This window comes from Nomascus leucogenys, chromosome 13, assembly GCF_006542625.1.
Source record: "Nomascus leucogenys isolate Asia chromosome 13, Asia_NLE_v1, whole genome shotgun sequence".
Taxonomy (NCBI): Eukaryota; Metazoa; Chordata; class Mammalia; order Primates; family Hylobatidae; genus Nomascus; species Nomascus leucogenys.
The window spans coordinates 52352593-52375025 of NC_044393.1; the positions used below are offsets into that span (position 1 = coordinate 52352593).

General features: G+C 38.5%; 2 protein-coding genes and 1 pseudogene across 7 annotated transcripts in view; 2 read left to right on the forward strand and 1 right to left on the reverse strand.

Moving 5' to 3' along the window:
• Positions 1-45: 45 nt before the first annotated feature.
• Positions 46-22289, forward strand: PSMC2 (proteasome 26S subunit, ATPase 2). Its single transcript, XM_030826608.1, has 12 exons — positions 46-310; positions 6801-6838; positions 7744-7825; positions 8577-8676; positions 14807-14938; positions 15533-15605; positions 16195-16290; positions 17021-17185; positions 18961-19048; positions 20308-20510; positions 20609-20705; positions 20793-22289. Exons 1-12 carry the CDS (start codon positions 241-243, stop codon positions 20948-20950), a joined length of 1302 nt encoding a protein of 433 aa, XP_030682468.1. The 5' UTR covers positions 46-240; the 3' UTR covers positions 20951-22289.
• LOC115838011 lies at positions 929-1304 on the forward strand (annotated as a pseudogene). The gene has a single exon (XR_004033081.1). The product of XR_004033081.1 is annotated as a 40S ribosomal protein S29 pseudogene (transcript).
• The window catches only part of SLC26A5 (solute carrier family 26 member 5), a 90184-nt gene continuing 73335 nt past the window's right edge, over positions 5585-22433 (reverse strand). For 3 of the 5 annotated variants that reach the window (XM_004090183.2, XM_003268170.2, XM_030826606.1), the window contains one exon: positions 5604-5800. In XM_004090183.2, the coding sequence (XP_004090231.1) occupies positions 5764-5800 (37 nt within the window). In that variant the 3' untranslated portion in view covers positions 5604-5763. Of the gene's footprint in view, positions 5801-22433 lie in introns of all 5 variants that reach the window. The other 2 variants (XR_004033078.1, XM_030826607.1) reach the window with 1 other exon arrangement.

Consider the following 22433-nt stretch of genomic DNA (forward strand, 5'->3'; position numbering starts at 1 on the left):
TTGTGTCTAATATGCCAGGCGTTTTACAAGCACTGTAAAGTTTCCTTCTCACAGGTAATCAATCCAAAAACCAGCGTGCCAAAGCGTTTCCCCAGGGCTCTCTCCGGACTCAAGCACTGCGTAAAGGGGTCTGTCTGAGCCCAGTCTACTTCCGGTGGGGAAGGGAAAGGGAAGACACCACCGGAAGCAAGGAAGTTGCTGTGTAATCATTAAGGAGCGGAGGCTTTTGGAGCTGCCAAAATGCCGGATTACCTCGGTGCCGATCAGCGGAAGACCAAAGAGGATGAGAAGGACGACAAGCCCATCCGAGGTCAGTTGACATGGGCCGGAGCTCGGAGCTGGGGCGGGACTGGAGTGGAGCTGCCATGGCACTGGAGAGGAGCTGGATTCCCGCTCCTGGCTCTGTGCTCTGGCCCTTTTGTGCCCCTAGTAATTTAGTCTGGACGCCGGCCGGATTAATTTGCCTACTTTCTCAGTCTCCCTCATCCACTGCAAGTTCTGTATTATCTGCTGATGGAAATTTTTATTCATTCTCAGCTTTCGGGTCTTGAAGAAGTCACGCACCCTGCTTGGCCTAACAGGCCTTGAAAAGTTCTGCCTGGCGGTGCTTGGTCACCTGATCCTCTTTTCTCTCCTCCTCCTTCCCCCTGTGACAGCCGGGAGCTGTCACTGTGTAGCCACAATTCTGAGACATAATTTTCTTAAAAAAATTATTTGACCAGATAATACATTCACAGGGTTCACAATTCAAGAGGCAGAAAAGATATCTTTAAAAAGCCTGGCATCCTTGGCCCCAGCCACCAACTTCTCCACAGAGGCAACTAATGTTGCTATTTTGCATATCTTTTTAGACATATTCTATACATATACAAGCAAATGTGCTTATCTATTCCTTTTTTTTACACAAATGTAGCATGCTGTACATACTTCAACATCTTGATTTTTAAAAAATTTAATATATATTAGAGATACTTTCCTATCATGTAGTCACTTCCTCTGCATCTGCATAGTATCCTGTATTATGCGTATACAGTAATGTATTTAATTATTACTGATGGACATGTAGATTTTTCCAATTTGTTGCTGTTATAAAACAATGAATACCTTTTACCTCGTTGCACTCTGAGACCAAGATGGGTCACCAGAAGCTGTACTGGAGCCACCCGCGAAAATTCGGCCAGGGTTCTCGCTCTTGTCGCGTCTGTTCAAACCGGCACGGTCTGATCCGGAAATATGGCCTCAATATGTGCCGCCAGTGTTTATGTCAGTATGCGAAGGATATTGGTTTCATTAAGTTGGACTAAATGACCTTCCTTCAAAGGATTATCCAAGGCATCTACCCAATGAAAAACCATGATAGTTCTTTGTACATAAAATAAACATTTAAAAAATGAATAATCTTGTTTATGTAACTTTTACCAAGTGCACAAGTATAAATTGTAGGATAAATTCTAGAAGTGGAGTTCTAATTTTGTAAGTGCCAAACTACTCTCCATGGAGATTGAACCAGTTGACACTTTAACTTACAGTGCATGAGATATGCACACCATTTTTGGATATAACTTCTTCCCAGTAGTCCCGTTTGTAGTCTCATCTCTATGCTGTTTCTCCTTTTGTTCCTTAAGCTATTTTTAAATGTTCTTTTGGTATTTCTTACGTTTCTTCTTACTTTTCCCTTTCTTAACAACTTCAACTTTTCCTAGCACCCTTCTCCATTTACACTCTCCCCCAAAAGAAAGCATTTCCTTTCTACCTTCATCTCATTCTGCTGTTTCTTTTAAAAATATTTTAGGACACTGAAAATGTCAGAGATACTCAGTATTTATTGGAAAACTTAGACACAGAGATTTATCATTTGATCTGTGCACAGTGATCTGTGTGTTTCTCTGGGTTTGTTATTCTGTAAAAATATCAATACATTTATTCCTTGGATACAGTTATGACTAACATGTATATAGGATCTTATGCGTTTATTCATACATACCCCCCCTTTTTTTTTTTTTTTGAGATGGAGTCTTGCTCTTGTCACCCAGGCTGGAGTGCAGAGGTGTGATCTCAGCTCACTGCAATCTCCACCTCCTGGGTTCAAGTGATTCTCCTGCCTCAATCTCCCAAGTAGCTGGGATTACAGGCACCCCCCACCACGCCCAGCTAATTTTTGCATTTTTAGCAGAGATCGGGTTTCACCATGTTGGCCAGGCTGGTCTTGAACTCCTGACCTCAGGTGATCCACCCGCCTTGGCCTCCCAAAATGCTGGGATTACAGGCATGAGCCACCGTGTCTAGCCTGATTAAGTTACTTTCAATTTAAGCTTTCAGATCTCAACTTGGTCCTAATTGCAGTTAACTTTTTGTGAATCTCCTATTGACTCACTTTGTTTGAGTGGTTATTTCAAGCCTTTTACATGTTTTTCAGATCCTCAGTTCAGTCTCTTTCTTCGTGACTGATGACTTTTTTCTCTCCTGAGATGATTGAGAATCCACTTAAGAGTTCTCTTAACTTCTCTGACATTTTCCATTTTCTGTTTTAATCCTGCCTTAGAGGAAGTGATATCAACTTTTGTTATGTGCAACCTTCCCCATCTCTGTTTTTGACCTTATGCCTTCCTCCTCTGGACTTTGTTTCTTCAGTCACTACCTCTTCTATTTGTTGTCCTATGGAATTTTTCCCTTTTGTTCTTGTAAGCATGCTAATATCCATTTTATCTTAAAACCATAGTTGAGAAAATCTTCCTGCTCTCCCAACTTATAAGTCATTTTCTTTTTTTTTCTTTCACTGCCTAAAAGTGGCAGAAAGGACAGGCTTAGGAGTTAGAAAGACCTAGGTTTGAATCTTGGCTTTGAGTTTTGTCTAATAAATTCTGTGAAACTGTTTTTCCTATCTGTAATGTAGAAATAATTGTATTTACTTAACAGGTTTATGTAGAATTAGATAATATCAATATGTATCTCTAATCACGGTGTCTCATACAGTGATCATCTCAATTTATAGCAGCTATTACTATTCGCCCACAGTACATTTCTTTACTACATATATATATATATATATATATATATATTTTTTTTTTTTTTTTTTTTTTTTTTTTTGAGGTGGAGTCTCTCTGTCCCCAAGGCTGGAGTGCAGTGGCGTGATCTCGGCTCACTGCAAGCTCTGCCTTCCGGGTTCACGCCATTCTCCTGCCTTAGCCTCCCAAGTAGCTGGGACTACAGGCGCCCGCCAACACACCCGGCTAATTTTTTGTATTTTTAGTAGAGACGGGGTTTCACCGTGTTAGCCAGGATGGTCTCGATCTCCTGACCTCGTGATCCACCCGCCTCGGCCTCCCAAAGTGCTGGGATTACAGGCTTGAGCCACCGCACCCGGCCTTATGTATTTATTTTTAGAGACAGTCTTGCACTGTCGCTCAGGCTGGAGTGCAGTGGCACGATCATAGTTCACTGCAGGCCGGGAACTCCTGGGCTAAAACCATCTCCTGCCTCAGCCTCCCTAGTAGTTAGGACAACAGATCTGCACCACCATGCCATGCTCATTTAAAACTTTTTTTCTTTTTTTTTTGTAGAGACAGGGTCTCGTTATGTTGCCTAGGCTGGTTTCAAATTCCTGGGCTCAAGTGATCCTCCCACCTTGGCCACCCAAAGTACTGGCATTTCAGGGGTGAGCTACCATGCCAGGCTCTTATTTTATTTTTAAACTTATTGCACTTTAGTTTCTATCTATATAAATCAGCTGAAACTGATCAGTAGTTTAATTCCCAGATCTTTAGTATTTCTCAATCCTAATCCTTGTGTTTTTGACATTGTTGAGCCTTTGAGCTTCCCTTGGTTTCTCTTGCTGAACCTTACCGTTTATCCGCCTGCTTCTTTCCTTCATTGTGTCCTCACGTGGTTTCTCTAAAGTTTTGTTTCTGTTAATTTCATCCATTCTGGTCTTGGACTCTTTATGCTTCCCTAGTCAACCTTTTTAACCTCAAGCTAGCATCTGACCTCTAGAGCCAGATTTATCTCCGCCTTTTAGAATGCTGCATCAGGATATGCTGGTGTGTTGGATAGTCTCCATGCCTACCCTCAGGCTCAGTAATTTGCTAAGAGCATTCACAAGACTCAGCATATAGTCATACACATGGCTATGATGTATTTTAGTGAAAGGATACAAAGCAAAATCAGCAAAGAGAAAGGACCTATGGGGCCAAGTCTAGGAGAAACCAGGCAGAAGCTTCCAAGGGTCCTCTTCCAGTGGAGTCACACAGGATGTGCTTAATTCCCCCAGCAACAGGTAGTGACAATATGTGTAAAATATTGCTAACCAGAGTAGCTTGTTAGAGATTTGGCACCCAGGGTTTTTATTATGGGGTGGTAATGTAGGCATCTCTGCCTAGAACATACCAAAATTCTAGACTCCCTGAAGGAAGATAAGTGTTCTGCATAAACCCTGTTTTTGTATAAATATTTTAAGCACAGTGAACCACCTTTTTCAGTTCTGGGAATGGTAGGAACCCTCTGAAATTGTTCTCAGACAAGAGCCAAGAACCAACCTTATAAGCAGGCCTTTCAAAGGATAGCAGTTATGCCTGCTCTGTTAACTCTTCTGCGCAGATAACAGTACCACAAACTTAATAAAATTAAAACTGAACTTCGTATCTCCCTCTGCTAACCACTTTCTATTGTGACTTCTGTTGTGTGGTACCGAGGTCATAGCCTGGGCATCATGTTTGATCCTCTCCCCTCAGCTTCTCACATTTAGTCATTTGCCGGGTGATATAGATTCTTCCTCTGAGGGTTTTTTTTTTAATCCAACTCTTCCTTTCTCTTTTCATTGCTACCATTTTTATTTAGGTTCTTAAGACTTCTGAGTGGCCTCACTCCAATTTGTTCTTCATATCTCAGTGAGCTAATTCTTCCTAAGGCACAGTTCCTATAATGTCAACTGTAGTGGCGCTGATTACCTCATTCTGGAATTTATGGTCTACCTCACTAGAGCCCCAAACCTCCATCTACTTAATTTCCTATTACCGCCTACTGTGTATACTATGTTTCAGCTTACCTGGTCTAGCTGCTGTTACCTAAGCATGCTTTTTCCTACCTCTACTCATACTTAGTTAAAAAATAAATAAATAAATAAAAAAGGCCTGCCGTTTTTTTCCTTAAAGTATGTATGATTGTATGATTGGTTCTTGTTTTTCATGATAGATATATTCTATAAAGTTGCTGTGAATGGTGAATTAGGAAGTACTGAACACTTGATCCTAGGAGAAATATATATATATACATCTCACATAGATTATAATCTTTTTTTTTTTTTTTTTGAGACAGGGTCTCACTTTGTTACCTAGGTGGAAGTGCAGTGGCACGATCTCAGCTTGCTGTAGCTGTCACTTCCTGAGCTCAAGCGATCCTCCTGCCTCAGCCCCCCAAGTAGCTGGGACTACAAGTGCATACCACCATGCTAATTTTTGCATTTTTTGTAGAGACAGGGTCGCCATGTGGCCCAGGCTGCTCTTGAACACCTGGACTCAAGCAATCTGCCTGTCTCGGCCTGGGATTACAAGTGTGAGCCACAGCATCCGGCTGATTATAATCTTAAATCCTAAAAACAACTCATCCTGGTAGATTCTTTTTTTCTTTATTTCACAAAAGAGAAAACAAAGTTCCGAAGTGTTAAGTGACTTGGCTGAGGTCACCCCACTAACCGATTCTAGAGCTGGCATTCAAACCCTGTCCACCTGACCCCAGAGCCTGAACTGCTTGGATTACACTGCATTTCCCCTACGGTCTCCATCTTCTGGTCATCTCTGTATGAAAGCTGAAACAAGAGGGTAGAGTGACTTGTTCTTAGTTGTGAACTTAAATTTTTTACCACTCTGCCTATTTGCAAATGACCATGAAAGCACATGAGTATTGATTTGGGAATTACAAATAAATTTGAGCAACTAAACAAATTCGGAAATGCAGAATTTGTGAATAGAAAAGATTAACTGTAAATCACTTGAAATCCCAGATAACCACCGTAGAACACCATTTCAGATTACTTTCCACATGTGTTTTAAGTGATTTTTATATAAAAACAAAATATATGCACATTATATCCTTTTTTTTAAACCTACGTGATTCACTGAATAGCATTTGTTGGATTGCTTTCTATGCCTATGTTCTATTATCATTTTAAATTGCTGCATTGTATTTCCTTTTCTTTTTCTTTTTGGGACAGAGTCTGTCTTGGTCACCCAGGCTGGAGTGCGGTGATGTGATTTGGGCTCACTGCAACCTCCGCCTTCTGGGTTCAAGCAATTCTCCAGCTTCAGCCCCTCGAGTAGCTGGGACTACAGAAATGCGCCACCATGCCAGGGCAATTTTTGTATTTTTGGTAGAGATGGGGTTTCGCCAGGTTGGCCAGGCTGGTCTCAAACTCCTGACCTCAGGTGATCTGCCCACCTCGGCCTCCCAAAGTACTGGGATTACAGGCATGAGCCACCGCACCTGGCCTGCATTGTATTTCATTGTATGACTATGGTATAATTTAACCAAGGTCCTTAATGGATGTGTTTTATGTATGTGCTATATAAAATAGGTCATCATGTATATTATGTACTTTTAAAAATCTGTTTTCCTCCCAGTTAGATAAAAATTACTTGAGTCCAGGAACTATTTGATTGAATTTATATCATCATAATCTTGCTTGATTTTTGACACTTAGTTAAAACGATTTGAATCGAACAGAAAGAAAGCTCTAGTTTTCTTTCTTTTTTGAAAAATTTTAATTCTAGTTTCTTTTTGAATCTCATGTATTGTCTCTCTTCTTTCAGCTCTGGATGAGGGGGATATTGCCTTGTTGAAAACTTATGTAAGTCCTTTCAGTGTCTACAAACTATAGATGTTTTATGTTGAAATAAAAACTGTTTTGGTATTATCCTTCCAAAATAATTAGAAGAAGTTAAGAAACCAAAAATTAAAAAACCAAACAAAAAATAAAATAAAAAGAAACAAAATAATTAGAAGAGAATGTCTGGCAGCTTATAGTAATCTTCACTAAATGAAGTTACCTACCTAAAGTTTATAGATCAAAGTATTTGGCATGTCTCAGTTTATGTATTATTTTAATACTATTCGTGATTAAAATGTGATGCTATATTGAAAGATATTTGAAATCATTTATACAAGTTTACTATATTTAACAAGTATTACAGAATTAGTTCTGAAATGAAGTTTTAATGCATAGAAATCGATAGTTTTGCATAATTTCACACATGATTTTTTTTTTTTTTTTGAGAGGGAGTGTCGCTCTTGTCACCCAGGCTGGAGTGCAATGGCGTGATCTTGGTTCACTGCAACCTCCGCCTCTTGGGTTCAAGTGATTCTCCTGCCTCAGCCTCCCGAGTAGCTGGGATTATGAGTGCCCACCACCACGCCTGGCTAATTTTTTGTATTTTTAGTAGAGACAGGGTTTCATCATGTTGGCCAGGCTGGTCTTGAATTCTTGACCTCAGGTGATCCACCCGCATTGGCCCCCTAAAGTGCAGGGATTATAGGCATGAGCCACTGTGCCTGGCCATGATTTTCATTTGTTATCTTGCATAATAGTGGATTGTGTATTTAGGGGGAAATATTGGGTCAGGAATACCTCTCTACTTCACAAGCTTTGGGATAATGATAGCTATTGAAATTTTAACTTAAAAATAATTTTTATCTGTAGTTTTAATAAATTGTTGATATCCTGATAGTCTAACTAAACTGAACTTCATCACCTAGGGTCAGAGCACTTACTCTAGGCAGATCAAGCAAGTTGAAGATGATATTCAGCAACTTCTCAAGAAAATTAATGAGCTCACTGGTATGTATTTTTAAATTCCCATTTCCTTCCTTTAAATGTAATGTGTGAATAATATCAAGAGTTTAAATACAGATTTTACTCCTTCATGATTATGGATTTTAAAAAATCATTATTCTTCCTTTCTGTTAAGAAATTAGATCTCGTTTAACCATATCTTTCACTGCTTTTTACAACCAGGTTTAATGCTTATGCAGTTAAGAAATAAGAAACAATATCATCTTCTAAGCCAGTAATGTTTCTATTGGTCAAAACCCAGTTCAGTAAACTTCAGTTAACAAGTCAAAAAACTTTTTTGGATAAAAATAAGATCTCACAACATAGTTTTGCTTCAAGTAATTGGGCTCTTTCCTGGAAGTTGGAAACTTTTTGGGGGGAACTTGAATGATGAAGTTTTATAATATTTGACGTACACAAAAATGTCAAATGTGGCATTATATTTTTGGCTTGACAATTACTTTAGGGCAGAGTGTAGTTTTCAGCTGGGGTGATTTTGCCCCACCCTCCCAAACCCTTCCAGAGGACACTGGGCAATGTCTGGAGACATTCTTGACTGTCATGACTTTGAGAGAGGGTGGTGCTGCTGGCATCTAGTGGTGAGAGGCCAGGGATGCTACTAAACAGTCTATAATGCACATGATAGTCCTCACAATGAATGATTCAGTGCAAAATGTCAGTAGTGCTGAGGTTTAGAAAGCTTATTATAGGGCGATGCATTACATTTTAGTAAATTTTGTCATCTTTCTCTATATAGGTATTAAAGAATCTGACACTGGCCTGGCCCCACCAGCACTCTGGGATTTGGCTGCAGATAAGCAGACACTCCAGAGTGAACAGCCTTTACAGGTTGCCAGGTATGCACAGGTGCTCTGTGGCAACTTACCGTTGTCTGTATTTTCAAGCATTTAATGTTAGAGTCTCAGGGATAATGCAATAGTTCATAAATAATTTTTATTCCAAATTCCAAGTAAATAAAGCTTTCTACAAAACTGGGGTTAAAATTTTATGCCTTAAACAATTATTCAAAAATACATGAAGGCATAATCATTTAAAAGATTTAAATGATACAAAAAGATGTAGAGCAAGAAATGAAAAACTCCTTTCTCATACTTGCTTTCCCATTACCCTTTCCTCAAACATAACTACTGAAATAGTTTGGCCCTCCTAATCCTCTTTCTGTGTATCTTCCTGTATTTGCATGCAAAGAAACATATCCTGATTTTTTTTTTTAGACATAACTACATGTTTTGGGAATCTTTGTCTTTAATATAGGTATACTTATTTCTTTTTTCTCATGTTTTTAAAAAATTGCAAAAAAATTGCATAATGTGTAGATGTTAGGCTGTAACAATTTCTGTTACTATACACAGTGCTGTAGTGAATATTCATGTTAAATGTTTCTCAGTGTATGTGCATACATTTCTGTAGGCTAGCTTACTACAAGTGGAATTCTAGGGGTCAAAGATATTATAGTTTTAAAATCCTGTGAAAATTACTTTGGCCAGTTTATACTTTTACCAAGAGGCTTGAAGGCAAATGTCCATTTGTCTGATCAATGTAAGATACGCAGTTGTCAATTTTTACACTTTTGCTATTTGAGGGAAAATAATTTTAATTTGTACTGTGCTGATTACTAGTATGATAGCTACTTCTTTTGTTTACTAAACATCTGTATTTCTTTGACTACTCATGTTTTGTTCTTGGGTTGTTTCTTGTTAATTTTAGAAACAGTTCATATATTGTACATATTATCTTTTCTGAAGTATGCTACAAGTATTTTTCCCTAGTCACTTTTAACTTCTTGGTACCTTTTGTTGTACTAATGTTTTACATTTTTAGGAGATAAAATATACCAATATTTCCATTATACCTTTTGGGTGTTAATGTTGCTTAGAAAAGCCTAGCCTAATTCAAGGCTATAAACATATTCTCCTCTGTTTATAATCCTTTTAAAAATTTTGTTTTTATTTTTAGTTCTTAAAAGCTAAAGATTATTTTTCTTTCCCATCTACTCACCCTCCCTATCTCGCAATTTCCATCTTTTCTGCCTTTTATTTATTCATTCATTTTTTAGTTTTATCATGGTTTTTGAAGGGTTAAATAGTTCAGGCTGGGCACGGCAGCTCACGCCTGTAATCCCAGCACTTTGGGAGGCCCAGGCAGGCAGATGACTTGAGGTCAGGAGTTCAAGACCAGCCTGGTCAACATAGTGAAACCCCGTCTCTACTAAAAATACAAAAATTAACTGAGTGTGGTGGCAGGCGCTTGTAATCCCAGCTACTGGAGAGGCTGAGGCAGGAGAATCGCTTGAACCTGGGAGGCGGAGGTTGCAGTAAGCCGAGATTGTGTCACTGCACTTCAGCCTGGGCAACAGAGCGAGACTCTGTCTCAAAAAAAAAAAAAAAAAGAGTTAAGTAGTTAAATAATAACAACTGTATTTCCCAATTTCTCTTCCCTAAAGACACTCATTTTCACCTTTTTTAGCTGATTATTTTGGTTTTCGCTTTCATGGTTCTAATGGATATTGCTATATCTTGTGTATTGTAGATTCCTACTTCTTGATTTTTTAGTTTTAGGTATTATCTTTTGGCTTTCCATCATGGAAGATGAGGATTTTGTTTTGTTTCCTCTGCCTTCACCTTGAAGGCACACCCTTCCTATCCCCTCATCCTTCCTATGTAATTCTGTTATAATTTTGGTTAGATCAGTATTCAGTGTTTATATGATTATGGCTATGTAAAAACTATTCACAAAGAGCCAAGTGGTAAGCTGTGATTGCTTTTCCTTTCTTGTACCACTTCTTTTGGTTGTTGTTGTTATAATGTCTTATTTTTTCATTTGCCTGGTTTTCTGTGCATATGTTATGAACTCAATCTCCCACTTTCTCTTGATTGTCTAAACTGCTCTTCAGATGCATTAGATCTGTTCGTTTTCTCTCAGTTATATCTTAGTTGCATCTGGTGTTCTCTTGGTTTCATCTTCCTTAAGTTTTTCCCAGCACTTTCTGACCTGCTTTGGTTTGGACCAGTTGTCCTTTATGCCTGTTTAATGACAATCATTGTCTGACTTCTCTACCCTGGAGATTTCCCTTTACCTCTCTCCTGTTGCTTGGTCTAATACATCCTCTGGTAGCTTCTTGGAAAAGGTCAGTTGGGAGGTAATATTTTGAGACTGCATATGTCTGAAAGCGTCTTAGCTGAGTATGAAGTTCTTTTCCCTTCAAAATTTTGAAGGCGTCGTTCTGTTGTCCTTTGCCTCCCAGTGTTACTCTGAAGCCATTCTGATCCTCAGTCCTGTATATGTGGCCTAATTTTTCTCTGAAAATTGTAGAGTCTTCTCTTGTTCTATTTTGAAATTTCATGATGATGTGCCTTGGTATTGGTCTGTTTTCATCCATTGTGCTGGGCTCTCTTGTCCTTTAGTAAGGCAAATCTTCTTGAAACTATTTGTTAATTTCTTTCCTTCCATTTTCTTGGACCTTTATTCCTGAATTCTCTTATTTGGATATGGGGCCTCCAGGATTGCTCCTCTAATATGCTAATCTTTCTTTCCTGTTTTTCTTCTTTTTGCCTTTTTACTTTACTTTCTATGAGCTTTTCTTTATCTTTGAATTTTTCTGTTGATGTTTTTTTCCTCCCATTTTTCTTCTCGTAGGTTTTTAATTTCTCAGGTAAAAAACTCAGGTTTTTAATTTCTCAGGTAAAAAAACTCAGGTTTTTAATTTCAAGGCTGTCATCTTTATTCTTTCATTTTTGTGTGTGTGTTGAATGTTCTGCTCTTATATCATGGTTGTAATATGTTCTTATCTCTCTATGGTAAATTAAAAAATCTAGGTACATTTCTCTAGGCCGTATAAGGGGAATTTTTTTTTTTTTTCTGTAAAGCAGTTAGAGGGAAACTTTTCATACAGATTTTTCATAACAGACAGACTAGCTAAAGAGCCCTATACCCCTACAAGATCCCAGGTCTTAAAGAAAGCAAAGATTATTTTGAAAAAGTTTCCATTGATTTTAGTCTCATACTCTTTGCTTAAAACTCTTGATAAAATTTGTGTATGTGTAATTTTTAGCTTGTGAATTTTTTTTTTTTTTTTTTGAGACAAGGTCTCACTCAGTAACATGATCTCAGCTCGCTGCAGCCTCTGCTTCATGGGCTCCCACCTCAGCCTCCCAAGTGGCTGGGACCACAGGTGCACACCACCCCATGTCTGGCTTTTTTTTTTTTTAAATTTTTAGTAGAGATAGGGTCTTGCCATGTTGCCTAGGCTGGTCTTGAACTCCTAGGCTCAAGCCATCTGCCCACCTCGGCCTCCCAAAGTGCTGGGATTACAGGTGTGAGCCACCGTGCCCGGCCAGCTTATGAATTTTTTAATAACAATCTTATTGATATAAAATTCAGATATCATGAAGCTCACTCTTTTAAAGTATACAATTTAGTGATTTTTAGAATATCTAGAAAATTGTGCATTGATCATCACTATCTAATTCCAGAATAGAATACTGTTGTTACCCCAAAAACAAACCCAATATCCGTTAGCAGTCTTCATTCTCTCTTTCCAGCCCCGGGCAACCATTAATCTACTTTCTGTTTCTATGAATTTGCCTATCCTGGACATATCATCTAAATGGAATCATATAGTATATGGCTTCCTTCACTTAGCATATTTCAAGGTTCATCCATATTCTAAAATGGATGGAACTTTTTATGGCCAAATAATATTCCAGTCTAATTTCTCTATCTGTATCCACTATTGGTGAGACATTCTTCTCATCATTCCTATAAACTCTTTAAATATCGTTTCCTTTAGCTTTTTGAAAATATTTCTTGTACCAATTTAAGGTTTTTGTTTGACTAGGCGCAGTGGCTCATGCCTGTAATCCCAGCACTTTGGGAGGCTGAGGCAGGTGGATCACTTGAGGTCGGGAGTTTGAGATCAGCCTGGCCAACATGGTGAAACCTGTCTCTACTAAAAATATAAAAATATTAGCTGGGCGTGGTGGCAGGTGCCTGTAATCCCAGACACTTAGGAGGCTGACGCAGGAGAATTGCTCGAACCTGGGAGGCGGAAGTTGCAGTGAGCCAAGATCGCGCCACTGCACTCCAGCCTGGGCAGCAGTGAGATTCCGTCTCAAAAAAAAAAAAAAGTTTTGTTTAATAACACCAACATCTAGGCTTCCAAGGGACAATATCTATTGACTGCTTTTTTCCCCCTTATGTATGAGCCATAATGTCATACATAAAGGAAAATGCATTTCATAACATTTTGCATCTCATAACTTTTTGGTGATAACTAGACGTTTAAAATAATGTAATGTGTCACCTCTGGAAATCAGATTCTTCCTCTCCTCAGGGTTTGGTATTATTGCCGTTTGGTGTTCTTGTTTTTCCTTTCAGGTTTTTTGGTCAGCTTCTTTTTTTTTGGTAGAGAATGGGTATATTTCTTCTTCCTTAGCAAACGTGGTTGGTAACAGAAAACAGAGTCCTTCACACAATTATGCTGTCAGGACAAAGCATTCTTTTTTAGCCTTGACCTCCTGGGCTCAAGTGATCCTCCAGTCTCAGCCTCCCCAGTAGCTGGGACTACAGGTGCATCCCACCGCACCCAGCTAAGCCAAAGCATTCTTTACCTTACTTTTAGCTCTACCTATGTGCACACTCCACAGGCTATTTTTGTATTTCTCTGTAATTCTTGCTGTGGCTTATGTAGCAGAGTTCTGTTTTTTTTGTTTTTCTTTAGTAGATAGATACTATAGAAGGGGAAAGGCAGTTGACTATTTTATACTGTGATGTGCATGGCATTATAAATTCATTTTTTACTGGGCCATACGGAAATGAATATAATTAAGTTAAAAATAGCTTCTACTGGCCGGGTGCAATGGCTCACGCCTGTAATCCCAGCACTTTGGGAGGCCGAGGCAGGTGGATCACTGGAGGTCAGGAGTTTGAAACCAGCGTGGCCAACGTGGTGAAACCCCATATATACTAAAAATACAAAACAATTAGCCGGGCGTGCTGGTGCGTTCCTGTAATCCCAGCTACTTGGGAGGCTGAGGCAGGAGAACTGCTTGAACCCAGGAGGCGGAGGTTGCAATGAGCTGAGATCGCACCACTGCACTCCAGCCTGGGCTACAGAGCAAGACTCCATCTCAAAAAAAAGAAAAATAAAAAAAACCAAAAAAGCTTCTATTGCCTCAGTTAAAAAAAGAAGAAAAGTAGCAAAAAACAATAAAAATGGATTTAAAGTCTGGGTGTGGTGGCTCACGCCTGTAATCCCAGCACTTTGGGAGGCTGAGGCGGGTGGATCACCTGAGGTTGGGATTTCGAGACCAGCCTGACTAGCCTGAGGTTGGGAGTTCGAGAGAAACCCCCTCTGTGCTAAAAAAAAAAAAAAATACAAAATTAGTTAGGCATGGTGGCGCATGCCTGTAATCCCAGCTACTCGGGAGGCTGAGGCAGGAAAATTGCATGAACCCAGGAGGCAGAGGTTGCAGTGAGCCAAGATCATGCCATTGTGCTCCAGCCTAGGCAACAAGAGTGAAACTCCATCTCAAAAAAAAAAAAGAAAAATGGATTTAAAGTATAAACTCAGGAAAAGAATGAAAACCCATTTATTACTGAATTTGGTGTAAGACAAGATGACCATCTTTTTGTAGGGAAAATAAAAACGAGAGCAACTTAAGATATACAGGAGCATCACTAATAATAAAGGAATACAAATTATGGAAATCAAGAAATCAGAAAACTTCTTAATGATGAGATATTTGGGTTTAATTTTCCAGGAGAATATATTTGAAAATTTTATGGCTTGGCTAAAGTCGAATGGACCTTTGGAGTTTAGTATAGAAAAGGATCTTTAACAGTGTCCCAATTTCTGTAGTTCTAGTTTATACCTATATATTGCACACTCAGGATATAATCTAGTTAGTCGAATTCATTATTAGTGGCTTAGGTTCCTTATTCTAATCAAGCTTTTTGCCGTGTTAGGTGTACAAAGATAATCAATGCTGATTCGGAGGACCCAAAATACATTATCAACGTAAAGCAGTTTGCCAAGTTTGTGGTGGACCTTAGTGATCAGGTGGCACCTACTGACATTGAAGAAGGGATGAGAGTGGGGTAAGATTTCTGTTTACAATAAATACTTTTCTTTCACTAAGGATACTGTCTCACATTCATATCCTTGGCTTTGTAGTGAATAAATGAACTGAGTTCCTTGGAATACCAAGGGATGAACGAGTAATGTACTATAGTTGAAAATTCTCTCTTCTGCATCTGCTTCCTAACTTCCCATCAGCTTCCCTGACTCCCCTACTCTCACTGTTGTTTATTATGAGTGGCTTCAAATTTCAGAGTTGAGGTTACCAGTCTATTTAAGGTAACATGGGGTAGGTTGGGGGAGTACTTGCTTTAGGATAGTTGTGATGCTAAGTGTGTTAATGTCTATAGAATACATAACAATTCACTAAGTAAATTAAAAAAAAATCTCCCCTCCTTCCTCAAGGGTTTGGTTGCTGTTGGACAGGTTGTTTGCCACATTAGACATATAGTTTAGTATCCTCAGGTTTCAGGCTCTCTTTGTTTCTCTTTATATAACCTTAGGGACTCTGTCTCTCTCTTGTTAAAGTATGGTTTTGGGGATAAAAGACTAAACATAAAAGCACTTTGAAAGCTTAAAGAATGTATTAATGATTGTCTTTTTTACTTCCTTAGTGTGGATAGAAATAAATATCAAATTCACATTCCATTGCCTCCTAAGATTGACCCAACGGTTACCATGATGCAGGTAAGAAACTATGGGAGGGAAAAGAAAGGCTATGTCTTTTTTTCTTTTTTTTTTTGAGACGGAGTTTCACTCTTGTCGTCCAGGCTGGAGTAGAATGGTGTGATCTTGGCTCACTGCAACCTCTGCCTCCCAGGTTCAAGCAATTCTCCTGCCTCAGCCTCCTGAGTAGCTGGGATTACAGGCACCTGCCACCACGCTCGGCTAATTTTTGTCTTTGTAGTAGAGACGATGTTTCACCATGTTGGCCAGACTGGTTTTGAACTCATGACCTCAAGTGTTTGGCCTGCCTCAGCCTCCCAAAGTGCTGGGATTCCAGGTGTGAGCCACTGAGCCCAGCAGTATTTTATATATATATTTTTTGAGACAGAGTCTCAGCCTATCTTTATTTTACTAATTTGTCTTTCATTCATTAGTGTCATAACAAGTTAATGCAGCAAGTAGTTCCAGGGCACTGGGCAATGTATTCAATTTTTATTAAAATTCTCGCTTGTTGAGTTTTTCTTTTAAGGTATTAGGTCTGTTCTATTGAATTTGGACAGTATCCAAAAAGCCTGTGACTGTATGTTGTACATTTCTGTCCCTCTCTTAGGTGGAAGAGAAACCTGATGTCACATACAGTGATGTTGGTGGCTGTAAGGAACAGATTGAGAAACTGCGAGAAGTAGTTGAAACCCCATTACTTCATGTAAGTAGCTGAGTGTTATATTTAAATTTCTTTGCATAAAGATGTCTTTTGTGTATTGAGCACTCAAATTGCTTGTATATTAGATGGCTTTTAATATTTTCCCTAATGAGAATTTTTTGAGAGGGTGGAGAGAGGAGGTGTGGAGAGTTGGTAAGTTCTAGGGGAGAGCAAGCAAAAAGTGGTCAAGTATATTTAAAAAAGAAAGATCTGCTGTTTACAGTGACAGAGAAGGCACAGTGTAACCTTTAGCAATATGTTAAATATGTTACAGGCTATTATGGAAGAAACTGGTTCTTCAAAAGACATCGAGAAGAAAGGGGCTTAAATTGAAGCAGGTTAAACTTGGGAGGATAATGGAAAACTAGGATATTGAATACCAGATAATTTTGTTACTTAAACACCATAATTTTTTTTAAATTAGGAAAATATTTTAAGACTGGATAATAGAAGTGCTTTTTAAAAGCCATTTAGTCTTATATATTGATAGGAGTCCAGTTTAGAACTTATGTCTTAGAATAAGCAAAATTTCTTATTTAGTTCAAGTATGTAGATTGTAGACTTAATAATTTTGATTTAAATATTAAAGTATGGTTTTCAGGATAAAATACTAAACATTAAAGTATGGTTTTCAGGATAAAATACTAAACATAAAAGCACTTTGTTGATGTAGAAGTAGTCTGATTTTTGTTATACAGAAGTGGTAAGTGTGAAAATTTTGTCTCTATCACAGCCAGAGAGGTTTGTGAACCTTGGCATTGAGCCTCCCAAGGGCGTGCTGCTCTTTGGTCCACCCGGTACAGGCAAGACACTCTGTGCACGGGCAGTGGCTAATCGGACTGATGCGTGCTTCATTCGAGTTATTGGATCTGAGCTTGTACAGAAATACGTCGGTGAGGTAAAGTAAATTTATCAAAGAATATATAGCCTTGTGAAAGATTTTACAGTATGAATGAAATTGAAAATGGCATTTCTGCATTGAGGGATCCAGACCTGAAATTTCTTTTTTCTTTTGTTGAGACAGAGTCTCGTTGTGTTGCCCAGGCTGGAGTGCAGTGACATGATCTCAGCTCACTGTAGTCTCTACCTCTTTGGGCTTAGGCGATCCTCCCATCTCAGCCTCTCAGGTAGCTGAGATCATGGCTACATGCCACCATGCCCAGCTAATTTTTCTATTTTTTGTAGAGGGGGGTTTTGCCATGTGGCCCAGCTGGTCTCAAACTCCTGGGCTCAAGTGATCCATCTGCTTTGGCCTCCCAGAGTACTGGGAGTATAGGCAAGAACCACCATACCCGGCCTGAGACCTGAAATTTCTTGATTGTAATTAGTAGTTTAGAAGCTGCCTTTGTGGTCATTTGGAAATAGGCAACCACTTAAAATTTTAACCAGTATGTCCCCTCCTCAAAAGGGTGACATTTTCTACAGATGCGGCTTTTCTACGGAAATGCCTGGTAAATGAATTCAAAAGTATACTTTTACTTCAGGGGCAGTGTTTTCAGTCCTAATGAGAAAGTGAGAACATAGGTTGTTTTTATGTTTGTAGACATATATATACATATATATACATATATATATATATATTTAGAGAATAAGTCTAGGGCTATACGTATTGTATCTGAAACCTGTTGATGATTCGTGTATTTACAATAAGAATTAGCCACAGAGCTGCATGAGGTGACGTATCCTTTTATTCCCTAACTAAAACTTGCAAGTCAAATTCAATGATCAGGAATTCCAAGTGATAGATCAGATGCTTTTATTTACTCAAGTTTTACTAATTAGAATGGTTCCTTTAACCATTAATTTGACCTCTTCAGATCTGAAACCTATTGCTATTTAATAGATACAGAATCATGAAAATGACAATATTTTAAGGCTGGCAAGATTAATTTGGTGGACTGGGGAGCAAACTTCAGTCTTTTTAAAAAAAGTTTAGGTAGGCCAGGCATGGTGGCTCACGCCTGTAATCCCAGCACTTTGGGAGGCAGAGGCGGGCGGATCACATAAGGTCAGGAGTTCAAAACCAGCCTGACCAGCATGGAGAAACCCCATCTCCACTGAAAATAGAAAAAGCCAGGTGTGGTGGCACATGTCTGTAATCCCAGCTCCTTGGGAGGCCGAGGCATGAGAATCGCTTGAAGCCAGAAGGCGAAGGTTGCAGTGAGCCAAGATCGTGCCATTGCACACCAGCCTGGGCAACAAGAGCGAAACTCTGTCTCAAAAAATAAAAAATAAAATTAAAATAGCTGGGCGCAGTGGCTCACGTCTGTAATCCCAGCACTTTGGGAGGCTGAGACGGGTGGAACATGAGGTCAGGAGTTCAAGACCAGCCTGGCCAAGATGCTGAAACCCCGTCTCTACTAAAAATACAAAAATTAGCGGGGCATGGTGACACATGCCTGTAATCCCAGCTACCCGGGAGGCTGAGGTAGGAGAATCGCTTGAACCCAGGTGGCAGAGGTTGCAGTAAGCCGAGCTCGTGCCACTGCACTCCAGCCTGGGCGACAGAGGAAGACTCCATCTCAAAAAAATAAAAAAAATAAAAAACGTTTAGGTAATAATGGGTGAGAATACTGTTAGGAATAAATATTGAAAAGTTTGAAGCATAACTTTTTATTTATTTTAAAATATTTTAAAACCAATTTTGAATTAATAAATCATTTTTCTCATTAGGGGGCTCGAATGGTTCGTGAACTCTTTGAAATGGCCAGAACAAAAAAAGCCTGCCTTATCTTCTTTGATGAAATTGATGCTATTGGAGGTGAGAATGATATATTAGAGAACTGCTTTAGGATTCAGTTTCATGAAAGCTGTAAAGTGATATGTTGTGATATGTTAATCTTGTACAGAATTTTAACTCCAACTCTTCTTTGAGCTCTGAAACATTGGCACCACAGATCTAATAAGTAGTAGTGCTAAACTATAAAGGCAAGAAGACACATTATATACTATTGCCATTTTTTCAAAGCCTTTATTTTTGTGCTATGGGTTGAATATCCCTTAGCCGAAATGTTTGAGAAGTGTTTTGGAATTCACATATTTTGGATTTTGGCTTTTGGAGTACTTGCATTATACTGATTGAGTATCCCAAATCTGAAAACCTGAAATCTAAAAATGCTCCAGTGAGTATTGCTTTTGAGCATCATGTTGGTGCTCAAAGTTTCAAATTTTGAAGCGTTTTGGATTTTGCATTTGCAAATTTGGGGTGCTCAATCTATATCTGATTTCATTCATACAACACCTATTTCCACACTTTAAACAACTCGTAAATTGAGAAGTATCATCTAATGTCATAAGAAAGCACTGGGGCATAATTTACTTGATGGTGGTTTTTCTCAGTGCACATAAAATAATGTTCTTGTTGGCTTCACAGATTTGATGAAATACAGTATTTGCCATGAAATCTAGACCTTTTTTTTTTTTTTTAAGAAACAGTCTCACTCTGTCGCTGAGGCTGGAGTTCAGTGGCGTGATCTTGGCTCACTGCAACCTCTGCCTCCTGGGTTCAAGCAATTCTCATGTCTCAGCCTCCTGAGTAGCTGGGATTACAGATGCCTACCACCATGCCTGGCTAATTTTTGTATTTTTAGTAGAGACGTGGTTTCACCATGTTGGCCAGGCTGGTCTCGAACTCCTCAGGACAATTTATTTTAACTAATCTCTGAGCCTCAGTTTGCTCATCTTATAAAGGGAATAATTCTTGCCTTGTGTACTTCATGAGTTTTTGAGAGGTTCAAATTAAGTAATAAATGTGGTAGACTTTGAAAACACTAAACTGCCCCATCGGCAGTTTAAAAAACGTTAAGTAAATCTGTGATGAATACTTTTGAAAGCAAAGATTCACTTTCTAATTAGTTTTGTATAAAGCAGGCTGTTCTTACAGGATTTGCTTCAAAGTATATGGATATGCACTTGTGCCTGAGGACATGATTTGAGCTGAGATTTATGGTACTTTCAGGTCATGCATAGTGCTACTTTTGAGTGGACTTGAAGAGCTTATCTTTCCTTTTGTCTTCTCAGGGGCTCGTTTTGATGATGGTGCTGGAGGTGACAATGAAGTGCAGAGAACAATGTTGGAACTGATCAATCAGCTGGATGGTTTTGATCCTCGAGGCAATATTAAAGTGCTGATGGCCACTAACAGACCTGATACTTTGGATCCAGCACTGATGAGGCCAGGGAGATTGGATAGAAAAATTGAATTTAGCTTGCCCGATCTAGAGGTAAGAAAACCATTTCATTTTAGGAAGGGGATTTTTGAAGTTTTTTCTTCCTGTGACGTTTTTTCCATTTTAATATTTGTCAATTCTCTCATTTTTAGGGTCGGACCCACATATTTAAGATTCACGCTCGTTCAATGAGTGTTGAAAGAGATATCAGATTTGAATTGTTAGCACGACTGTGTCCAAATAGCACTGGTAAGTAGAAAGTTCTTGCTTATATTTGCTGGTCTGTCTGCTCAGGCTGCTTTAATTAAGCCTGTTTATTTTCTTTTTGTTTGAAAGGTGCTGAGATTAGAAGTGTCTGCACAGAGGCTGGTATGTTTGCCATCAGAGCACGGCGAAAAATCGCTACCGAGAAGGATTTCTTGGAAGCTGTAAATAAGGTCATTAAGTCTTATGCCAAATTCAGTGCTACTCCTCGTTACATGACATACAACTGAACCCTGAAGGCTTTCAAGTGAAAACTTTAAATTGGAATCCTAATCTTATATAGACTTGTTAATAACCACTTCATAAACAAATAAATGGCTTCAAAATTGTATGCTTTTTTCCATATCTCTTCTTGTAATATAATAAATGGTGATCTCTAATGTTATTAGGCAGAAAAGCTTGTTAGAATATATTTTGACTGTTTTTTTGACCCACTCCCATTTAAGGATTTCACATCATACAAAGTGCTTGCTTAGATGCCTTATATCCTAGGCATATGCTGGCTGGGTGCTCTACATATAAATTCTCATTGTATCTTCCCATCTGTCCATTGAGGAAGATTATCAAATGCATCTTCATCCAATGGATGCATAAACTTTCCTACTTACTTGTAGTGCCAAAGCTGGGTTTCAAGTCCAAGTTTGTCGGCTCCATTACCTATGCTCCTATTATCCACTTCTGTCCCGCATCAAAGTAGCTCACTTAGGCATATGACCACATGTATTATGATAGTTTCCCATCACCATATTGAATAATAAAAGCTTTGGCCAAACCTTTTTTAAAGTAGGAGAAACGTTGGATGTATATGTTTTGCATTGCCATTTGATTTCAAATTAATCAGGAAGAATTAGTGATTTTAATGACCAGTAAAGTGGTGCAATAAAGCAGAAAGAAAAATGTTCAGCCAGAGGTGAAAGACTAGTAAAAAAGAAAAAAAAAAAATGTGTGTACATATGATCTAATTTAGAAAGTCTAGAATTGGCTTCATACAGAAAAGTGATTACTTTCATTTTACAAATTAGTTTAAAATTTTGGTAAAGTATCTATTAGGCTTCTGGTCTACAGTGAGGTATTTTAAAAATAAAGGTTATATTAGAATCCTCAACAGATCTCTTTAAAATTATCTCCTGTGTAACCGCCACCAAATCCTATCTTCTACCACAATTACCCCTTCCCCCAATGCCAAGACCAAAGCACAATAATGAATATTTTTATTGAAGTTCGATATTCATAAATAAGTTGCAAAATAGAGTTGGATACATTTTTAATTCATAATAGAAAAAGTTGACAACATAGAAAATGCTGCTTTGCACTGAAATACTTAAAATTATGAAAGTTTTCAAGTAAAGAAATTAAAGCCCTTTATAAAATCCAACCAACATTCTTGATTTTTCATTTTTATGAACTTGATCAGAATTCATCTTTTTTAACCCTGCCCTAGTCTTTCTTGAGGAATTAAATAGAGCAAACTATTTTCAGGTTATGCTTACAATAAAATATACTTAAGAAAATGACTGAAGATGTATGTTTTTGAATGTTTTGATTAAATAAATGTACGCATTTAGAACACACTCTGAAGTCTTTCCACTTTGTCATGGCCACATGCTCATATATACCAATTAAAGACAACTCAAATTAGATAATGTTGAGCGCACTCTGTTCTAACGATACAGAGTGACTATTGTGATAATTAATTTAGGTCCATAAGGAAAA